Source organism: Alosa alosa, chromosome 9, assembly GCF_017589495.1.
Source record: "Alosa alosa isolate M-15738 ecotype Scorff River chromosome 9, AALO_Geno_1.1, whole genome shotgun sequence".
Taxonomy (NCBI): domain Eukaryota; kingdom Metazoa; phylum Chordata; class Actinopteri; order Clupeiformes; family Clupeidae; genus Alosa; species Alosa alosa.
Genome location: NC_063197.1, coordinates 6,870,830 through 6,881,128, shown reverse-complemented (window position 1 = coordinate 6,881,128; position 10,299 = coordinate 6,870,830). Strand labels below are relative to the sequence as shown.

At 46.9% G+C, this 10,299-nt stretch overlaps 1 protein-coding gene across 6 annotated transcripts in view; it reads left to right on the top strand.

Moving 5' to 3' along the window:
• ralgps2 (Ral GEF with PH domain and SH3 binding motif 2) overlaps nucleotides 1-10,299 on the top strand; it is a 117,754-nt gene that overhangs the window by 93,836 nt on the left and 13,619 nt on the right. For all 6 annotated transcript variants that reach the window (XM_048253471.1, XM_048253472.1, XM_048253475.1 and 3 more), the window contains 5 exons: nucleotides 7,062-7,199; nucleotides 7,512-7,602; nucleotides 7,691-7,758; nucleotides 8,309-8,444; nucleotides 9,969-10,120. In XM_048253471.1, coding sequence (XP_048109428.1) covers nucleotides 7,062-7,199; nucleotides 7,512-7,602; nucleotides 7,691-7,758; nucleotides 8,309-8,444; nucleotides 9,969-10,120 — 585 coding nt within the window. The remainder of the gene's footprint in view (nucleotides 1-7,061; nucleotides 7,200-7,511; nucleotides 7,603-7,690; nucleotides 7,759-8,308; nucleotides 8,445-9,968; nucleotides 10,121-10,299) is intronic.

Here is a 10,299-nt window from a genome sequence, read left to right as displayed (position 1 = left end):
TTTTCTTCCTCTTTCTTTCTTCCCTCCCTCATGTCCCCACCCCATTTTTCTGTTTCTTTTTTGGCTCGGTCCGGCCCACCTGTGATGTCATTCTGCTCGCCCTGTCCCAGCGCAGAGACACGCGAGTCCAACTCCTCCTTAAGTTTCCCATCCCTCCAAAAGCCCATCTGCATGAACGAGGAGGCAGAGAGTGAAGTGCAGGGCCTGCATGATGTCAGAGAGAGCTGTTTTGCTTCTCTGTGAGGGCAGATGGAGCAGTAGCACAGCACAGCAGTTCACTCTCTTTCTCTTTCTCTCTGTCTTTCTCTCCCTGTCTTTGTCTCTCCTCTCTCTCTCTCTTTCTCTCTCTGTCTTTCTCCCCCTCTCTTTGTCTCTCCTCTCTCTCTCTCTTTCTCTCTCTGTCTTTCTCCCCCTCTCTTTGTCTCTCCCTCTCTCCCTCTCTCTCTTTCTCTGTCTTTCTCTCCCTCTCTCGCTCTCTGTTCCTCCTGCTACTCTTAGCTTGGTTCCCCGACTCTGGTTCCTGTCCAGTCATCCTGCTGCTGTGGCCTGCACAGGTGAAACGGTCACTGGTACTGACTGGGCTGCTGTTGGCTCAGTGTGTCGGGTCGGCGTCTGTGTGTCAAGGTCAGCCCCATTAGCACGCTGTCTGTCTCTGTTCCTGTCAGGACCGTTCCCTTCTGACCGGTCTTGGTACGCCTACTGCTGTCAAAAGGACTTCACTGTGTGCTTCCAATCCCCAGTGCGTCACATTGTGGCAGATTGTGCTTTTTTTTTCACTTTCTACTTTTTATTACCCAAATGTTTTCTTTCTGTCCTCTCTCCACTCTTTTTCTGTGTCTCATTCCTCTCTCTCTCTCTCTCCCCCTCCCTACCTCATTCCTCTCTTTCCCTGCCTCTTTCTTTCTCTCTCTCTCTCTCTCTCTCTCTGTCCATTTCTCTCTCTCTCTCTCTCTGCGTGTCCCTCTGGTTCTCATTTTCTCCCGGGGGCAGCTCCCTCCCTCCCTCCCTGGCGGCAGGGTTAATTGGTAGAGCTGATTTGCGTTGCCGTGGCTCACTCGTTCGCTCGCCTGCTCGCTCGCACGGTAATCCCGGTTCTTTGGGCCCAGAGTGTTTTTGTTCCCCTCACTTCCTGGCAGACGCTATGTAATGGTCCTTGTGGCTTTGTGTGTGTGTGCGTGCGTGTGTGTGTGTGTGTGTGTGTTTCGGATTTGTGGAGGTCCGGGTGGTTCAGAATGAAGGTTTGCCAGCTTTTCCTCTTTGGAAGAGCCCTGCCTTTTCCACTAAGCTTTTGGCCCTCTTAAGAGGTGTGTGTGACTGTGTGTGTGGGTGTGTGTGCGGGTGTGCGTGTGTGTGACTGTGCGTTTGTGTGTGTGAGAGAGTTTCGCTCCCAGTGGCAGTGGGAGGATTTAGCCCCAATCTGGCACGCCGGCACTGAGGTATTTTTGCTTTTGTTCTGTTTTTTGTTTTTACAATATATATTCCATCTTGACATCTCTTACAGCAGGGACATCTCTTAACATATCTTATTACATGGCTCTTCACAAGGCAAGTAGAACGCTCCATTGGCTTGAATGGGATTTCCCAAAGTTCTACGGTAAAATATTTTCATGTAATTACCGCTGCAAACATATAATTACCGCTGTCAATGGCAACGGGTTTTGTGCTTCTGATACGTCTTTCATATCACTATGCACTATGCACACGCAAGGACTGGAACTTCATTTAAAAGTGAAAGCAGACGGTTGATCAGCTGTGTTCTAAAGAATGTTTGAGTTGTTGCAAACTATTTGTTTATTATTTCGTTTTAGCAAGTAGCCGTGTAATAAGCGGGATAATGTATAGAACGCCGGTCATTATTGGGAAAATGAGTCCCTTCAGGGCGGAACAAGGTTCGCCCTGTCGAGACTTATTTTCCCAATAATGACCGGCATTCTATACATTATCCCTTACTTACAGCAGGGACATCTCTTAACATCTCTTCTCTTATAGCAGGGACATCTCTTAACTAGTGTTAATTTCGTCAGACGAGACGAGAGGAAATATGTTCGTCAACAACCTTTTTTTTCATGACTAAGACGAGACGATGGCGAGGCGGCAGTAATGTCCTGAAACACTGACTAAGACTATCTTAAGATGAATTATTGTTGATCTAAAAAAGCTAGACTAAAATGTTTTGCATGAAATGAGAACTAAGATAAAATCTCTCTTCATTTTAGTCTACAAAATGAGAAGACAGAATATCTAGCTGTTACGTTTTCAAAATATTCGAATGAGTTCATACGCAACAGCTTTCCTGTAGGCTAGTCTACGTGCTGTTGCTGCAACCCTGTGGCTGCAACCGCGAAACTACATGGAACAAGAACACTGGAGATTTCTGCCAGAGTTACCAACTAACTACCTAAGCTTTATGCCACAATGCTACATACCCAGAAGTTGAAGCTTCTCTCATACAAATTAACATCCACCAGAATGTCCATACGAAAATGTTCATCATGTAATGTCAACTATTTAACTAGTTAGACTGATGATGCAAAGTTTGCTAGCAAGTAAGCTAATATGGAAAGTTAAGCTAGCAAGTTAGCTATGGCTAAGATGGAGAGTCTGTTTGGGGAATGTGTTGTGTTTGGGATATCGCCATCTAGCTAGGTATGAGTAAAACATTAATACTTTGGTCTCGACAGTGTTTCTCAAACTTTTTCAGTTTCAGGACCACTTAACTAACCCTAGCTAAAAAAAAAAAAAAAAAGATTAGACCTACTTCAACAGTAGCCTATAATTAGTCTACACTATAGGCCTACTCACTGAACCACCTTGCTTATTGTCTTTGCACTTTGCTTATTGTGTGGATTCATACTGTATGATTTAAACTGGCATATCTTACATAGACAGTGTTGCAGAACTGTTTTTACATACAAGTTGGTTCAATATTGCAAACAACTCATCTATATTATATTTTACCCGTCTGCTCACGGACCACTTGAGATAGCTTTGCGGACCACCAGTGATTCCCGGACCACACTTTGAGAAACACTGGTCTCACGAATATGACAGTGGTCCAGTCAAATCTTTACTGTCTATGGTCAAATCCCAGCCGAGCTATAACTGTAGCTCGACTTACCTGTGCATGTAAACATACTGACTGACAAAAATCAGAATGAGTAATTAGAACAGACGAGTAGCCCTGTGGACACACAATATTGTTGGAAAATTGAGATGTGTGAAACACTATTTGACTCAAATGGTAATCAGAAATAATTTGTTATAAAAAAAGACTAAAATGTGTTGACTAAAACTGACTAAGACTAAGATACCTTTAGTTTTCTTATGACTAAAACTAGACTAAAATGACGAGACTTTTAGTCGACTAAAACTTGACTAACAAAAATGATATTTGAATGACTAAATATGACAAAGACTAAAAAGGACATTTCGTCACAAGACTAAGACTAAATTAAAAATAGGTGACAAAATTAACACTACTCTTAACATCTCTTATAGCAGGGACATCTCTTATAGCAGGGACATCTCTTAACATCTCTTACAGCAGGGACATCTCTTATAGCAGGGACATCTCTTAACATCTCTTACAGCAGGGACATCTCTTAACATCTCTTACAGCAGGGACATCTCTTACAGCAGGGACATCTCTTAACATCTCTTACAGCAGGGACATCTCTTATAGCAGGGACATCTCAACATCTCTTATAGCAGGGACATCTCTTAACATCTCTTATAGCAGGGACATCTCTTAACATCTCTTACAGCAGGGACATCTCTTATAGCAGGGACATCTCTTAACATCTCTTACAGCAGGGACATCTCTTATAGCAGGGACATCTCAACATCTCTTATAGCAGGGACATCTCTTAACATCTCTTACAGCAGGGACATCTCTTAACATCTCTTACAGCAGGGACATCTCTTACAGCAGGGACATCTCTCAACATCTCTTACAGCAGGGACATCTCTTATAGCAGGGACATCTCTTAACATCTCTTACAGCAGGGACATCTCTTATAGCAGGGACATCTCTTAACATCTCTTACAGCAGGGACATCTCTTACAGCAGGGACATCTCTTAACATCTCTTACAGCAGGGACATCTCTTATAGCAGGGACATCTCTTAACATCTCTTATAGCAGGGACATCTCTTAACATCTCTTACAGCAGGGGCATCTCTTACAGCAGGGACATCTCTTAACATCTCTTACAGCAGGGACATCTCTTACAGCAGGGACATCTCTTAACATCTCTTACAGCAGGGACATCTCTTATAGCAGGGACATCTCTTAACATCTCTTACAGCAGGGACATCTCTTACAGCAGGGACATCTCTTAACATCTCTTACAGCAGGGACATCTCTTAACATCTCTTACAGCAGGGACATCTCTTATAGCAGGGACATCTCTTAACATCTCTTACAGCAGGGACATCTCTTACAGCAGGGACATCACTTAACATCTCTTATAGCAGGGACATCTCTTACAGCAGGGACATCTCTTAACATCTCTTACAGCAGGGACATATCTTACAGCAGGGACATCTCTTAACATCTCTTATAGCAGGGACATCTCTTACAGCAGGGACATCTCTTAATATCTCTTACAGCAGGGACATCTCTTAACATCTCTTACAGCAGGGACATCTCTAACAGCAGGGACATCTCTTAACATCTCTTACAGCAGGGACCTCTCTCCTACTTCACTCTTCTACTTCACTCTCACCCCCTTTCCTCCAAGCTCTTTTTCTCACTCGTCACATTGGACCTTGTGCATGCTTTTGTTTTCTGTTCTAACCTCTAGATTTATCTGTTGATATAAGGCAGTCAGAAATTCTCTTTGAACCGTTTCCTTAAAGTTTTCAGATGTCTGCGTGTTTCTCCTCTTCTCCCCTGTCCGACCCAACCCAACCCAACCCTTCCTCCCTCTCCGCTGTTTCTGATTTTTGGAAATCACCCTATCCTGAGAAGATGGGGGGAAAACCGGCTTTCCTGTCTGCAGACCTGACACGCTATGCAGAGCTAGTATTAATGTTACTATGAATCGTGAAGCATGTGGGAAGGCATTTATTTGCTTGGAAGTCTTGACGTAAGTGTTAGATTAGACTCTGAAAGCATAAGAGTGTGTGTGTGTGTGTGTGTGTGTGTGTGTGTGTGTGTGTGTGTGTGTGTGTGTGTGTGTGTGTGTGTGCGTGTGTGTGTGTGTGTGTGTGTTGGTCATGCATGTGGAGTGGTGATGCTTATCTCCCAGCTTGCAGTGAGGTGGATTAAAATCAGTAGGTGCACATAGCACATGCCTTTCTCTCTCTCGCTCTCTGTCTCGCTCTCTCACTCTCTCTCATGGTTGCTTTGAAATCGTTCCTTCGCTCTACAGTCCTTCCTGCCCCCTTAATCCTTCCTTCTCCCCTCCTCTCCTTTCCTCCCCTCTTCCTCTCCTCTCCCCCCCTCCTTTCTTCCTCTCCTCTCCTCTCCCCTCCTCTCCTCTGGTTCTAATCAGAGTTGATGGAGTGACCCTGATTGATATGAGCCCTTCACCTAAAGCACAGAGCCCGCGCTGTTAGTCTGAGCTTGCTCTGTCGTCATTGCCATCATTGCTGGTAGTGATGTGTTTTCTATTTTCTCTGCTGGGGTCATTTGCTTGTTTGTGTGTGTGTGATTCTAAGGAAAAGGGGGTGTATGTTTCGCCTCAATTCTCTCTCTCTCTCTCTCTCTCTCTCTCTCTCTCTCTCTCTCTCTCTCTCTCTCTCTCTCTGTAAAATTCTGAGGAAAAGGGAAAATGGGTTTCGCCTTGATTCTCCTGGAACATGTTTAAAAGTGTGGAGGTCTGATGTCATGTGGTATGTAAGAAGTTAGCTGTTCCATCTGCTTCTGCACTTTGTTTTGACATGCCAGGAATACACACACACACACACACACACACACACACACACACACACACATATATATAGTACAGACACACACACACATAGTATCACTACATCACAGAACAAGATGCCAGAAAAGAAACCCTGACAACCTCCAACTAACAGCTGTTGCTCTACTACCACGTCCACTACCACTAGTGATACTAGTGATACTAGATACTATGTGCTGCTGCTCCTCACACACACACACACACACACACACACACACACACACACAGATTCTGCTCATGGCAGTCTGCCTCCTTTGCTATGTTAATATTATTACAGCTAATGTCTTTACCTCAGCCTAATATTTACATGAGAAGACATTGAGTGTGTGTGTGTGTGTGTGTGTGTGTGTGTGTGTGTGTGTGTGTGTGTGTGTGAGAGAGAGAGAGAAGACATTGTGTAAAAGCATTTGAGCTTAATGGCGACCAAACCCCATCAGCTCCTCTTGGCTCCAAAACACAGACTGCAGAGAAGACTGTTTAAGCCTTCTCCATGTGTGTGTTCTCTCTGTGCATATGGTCACTCTGTGTGTGCGTGTAGTTCTACATACGTGTGTGTGTGTGTGTGAGAGTAGGTTTTTGTACGTGTGTTTGTGTGAGGCTGTGCTCTAACAATGTGCTCTATGTATGTTTGACGTGTGTGTGTGCAGCACTCCTTTGTGTGCGCGAGTGTGACCCCACCCCACAGGAGCCAGCAGCAGTGGTGACTAATGTGCTGGCCAGCAGCAGGGTAATTAGCAGTTTTGAAGCCGCACTGTCCATCCCGCTGTTTGGTCCCGGTTGGGAACGTGTTTGTGTACAGATGGGGGGCCGTGCTGCGATTTCAAAGTCTGTTGGTGTGTGTGTGTGTGTGTGTGTGTGGTGGGGTGGGGAGTACGAGTTCCAGGATGACCCCGTCGTCCCTGTGTGCTCTTGCAGAGCTCCGCAGACGGATGGGATCCATCGGAGTTCAGTTAATCAAGCCCAAATCCAGCTCACTCGTCGACCCGGGCTGGAGCAAAGGAGGAAGAAAGAGAAGGAAAGGGGGTCAGCAGAGCGCTCTAATGTTTTTTTGGGGGGGGGGGGGTTTGTGACCGAGGTCCAGGTGTGCAACTTAGTGTGTTTGTCAGCCATTCTAATGGAGTTGTGTGTGTCTGTGTGTTTCTCTCAGGTTTGTACCTGTCTGACCTGACTTATGTGGACTCGGCGTACCCCTCCACCGGCAGTATCCTGGAGAACGAGCAGCGCTCCAACCTCATGAACAACATCCTGAGAATCATCTCGGACCTGCAGAGATCCTGCGAGTATGGTGAGTGTGTGCGTGTGTGTGTGCTTGTGCGTGCGTGTGTAGGTGCGTGCGTGTGTAGGTGCACGCATGTGTGCGTGTGTAGGTGCACGCATGTGTGTGTGTGTGTATTCCCTATCCTCATGAACAACATCCTGAGAATAATCTCGGACCTGCCCTGCAGAGATCCTGCAAGTATGGTGTGTGTGTGTATTCTCTATCTTTCATAGACCTTATCCAGGATGTGTACATGCAGCATGTGCTATGCTGCATGTGCTATTATTTATCTGAGCATGCTGGGTAATTTTCGTGCCCCCTCTCCCTCCCATCACACAGAAATACAAGTATTACCCCACGTGCAGAAGTATCTCAACTCCGTACGCTACATAGAGGAGCTGCAGAAGTTTGTGGAAGATGACAACTACAAGTGAGTGTGTGGGGCGATCATAGAGTGTGTGTGTGTGTGTGTGTGTGTGTGTGTGTGTGTGTCACAAATGTTTCTTTGCTTCCCTCAGGTTGTCCTTAAAGATTGAACCTGCCACCAGCACCCCTCGCTCCACTGCCTCCAGAGAGGACCTTGTAGGTGAGGAAAACCACACACGAAGGCACACACACACACACACACACACACACACACACACACACACACACACACACACACACACACACACACACACACACACACACACACACACGAAGGCACATACACACACACACACACGAAGGCACATACACACACCATTTTTTTTCTTTTCTTTGTGGAACAAATGGGAACACTTTACATTCTATACGGGTGATGGTGGTTTTTTGACCGACCAGGCTTACAGTATCTCTGGGTTTCTAACCGTAGCGAATGCAATTTAGCTACAGATATTGTGTTGTAGACGTAACGCTTGTTTAGTTGATGAATAACAGCACAGTGTTCTAATGTAAATGGCCACAGGTGTCCCCTACTGTGCACAGTTGTGCAAGTCAACAATGAAGTCATGCTTTTGGGATTGGATAATTACTCGCAGCCCTATACTTTCCATCTGTGTGTGTCCCTACGTCTCATTCTTTCATGCATTGTTTTCTGTGTGTGTGTGTGTGTGTGTGTGTGTGTGTGTGTGCACACGCGTGCGTGTTTGTTGCAGGACCTGATGCGTCAGCTTCACCACTGTGTGGTCGCAGGGGCAATATCGCCGAGAGCTGCAAGGTCCCTGCCACACCGCCCTCCCCGCGCAACCTCCTCCCGTACGGACACAGGAAGTGCCACAGCCTGGGCTACAAGTGAGTCTGCTCCGCCTCGCCAGCCCAAACCTCCCTCTCTCCCAGCCTCTACCATCAGGCTACCCCTTGACCCCCCCTGCCTGGCATAACCTCTGCAACCACAGCACAGTATTGAGAAAGGGGGCCTTGACCGAATTTGGCCGCCAGCTCGCCGAGGGAAAAACAGAAGGCATTGTGGGAACTAAACAAAGCCCCTCTGCTCTCTCCCCACTCCGCATGAATGTGGGTCAGGTTGTGTGGTTGGGCCGGTGGCTGGAAACAATAGATTTGTCAAGACCCAGTGCAGTGGGATTGAGACAAAGACATTTATTCAGCGGCGACCTTAGGGGGTGCTGAATGGCAGACTCTCAGTTTTCTCTTGTAGGGAGAAATCAAATCGCAATCAAATCGACTGAAAGGGAAGCGTAGGTCCCTTTAATGGCACGAGTGGAGTGAGTCAGCCATGGCAATGTGAGCGTGCGGTGTGGTGTGGAGTGTGTACAGTGAGAGTCAGCCGCTGTCCTGTTGATCTGCTCACCATTGATCCTCAAAGCCCCCCTCACTGTCAGATAGGTAGATAGATAGATCGATAGATAGATACTTTATTGATCCCCAAGGGGAAATTCAAGGCTGTCAGCATTGATCCTCAAAGCCCCCCTCACTGTCAGCGTTCACCAAGCAACTGCCCCAAAACATAAACAGCCCTCATCCAACACCACGCTCAGTCATCCCCCCCCCCCCCCCCCCCCCCCCCCAACGCACACACACACACACTTCCACACACTTCCACACACTTCCACACACATCCACACTCACATCCACACACACATACACTCACAGACACACACACACACACACACACCCTATGGTTTTACAAGGCCCATGCAGAGACGTCGGACGTTAACGGCTGTCTGTGAGTCATGTTCGCTGCTGGAGGGACTACTTGGCGGCGTAAACAGCCAGCCGACTGACTCACCTCCCCAGAGAACGCAGCCAGGTCACAGTGATCTCTCCTCCACAGGCTGAGGCTGCTCTTGCCATGTTGGAAAGATCCTTCTAGAACGATTTCTGAGAGAGACAGGCAGACGTGGCTCGGAGGTCTGCTGCGTCGCAGGATCATCCTTTGATCTCGACATTGGCACTCTACTGACCTGGAATCTGAGCGCATTATGACTACGTTCCCCCCAGTCAGCTAACCAGCCGTATTTGTTGTGCTCATCTGGGTCAACACCATTAAAGGGTTATGAAAGAGGATCTCTGCCTTGACTAAGCGGATTACTATGGTCATGAAATATTTTGAATATGCGACTGCAGTGACATTCCACCATGCAGAGTTATTGTTTGGAAAATAACAAAACCAAAATTCAAGTAAACATCCTTCATGTTCTGAGGAAACACGTGCACACACACAACTCATTTGTTTAGTGAGTGAGTGAGCGAGACAAATATACCCATGGTAGTGTTGTGTTATTCCCCAGTGTGTTGACGCCTGTGTGTGTGTGTGTGTGTGTGTGTGTTGTGTGTGTGTGTGTGTGTGTGTTACAGCTTCATCCATAAGACGAACACGGTGGAGTTCAAGAGCGCCACGTTCCCCAACGCCGGTTCCAGACACCTCCTGGACGACAGCGTCCTAGAGAGCCACACGCCCACACGAGGCCAGGCCGAGAGCTCCACGCTATCAAGTGGCATATCATTGGGTAAACACACATACACACACACACATGAGGACAGGCCGAGAGTTCCACACTATCAAGTGGCATATCATTGGGTAAACACACACACACACACACACACACACACACACACACACACACACACACACACACACACACAGGAGGACAGGCCAGAACTCCACACTATCAAGCGGCATATCATT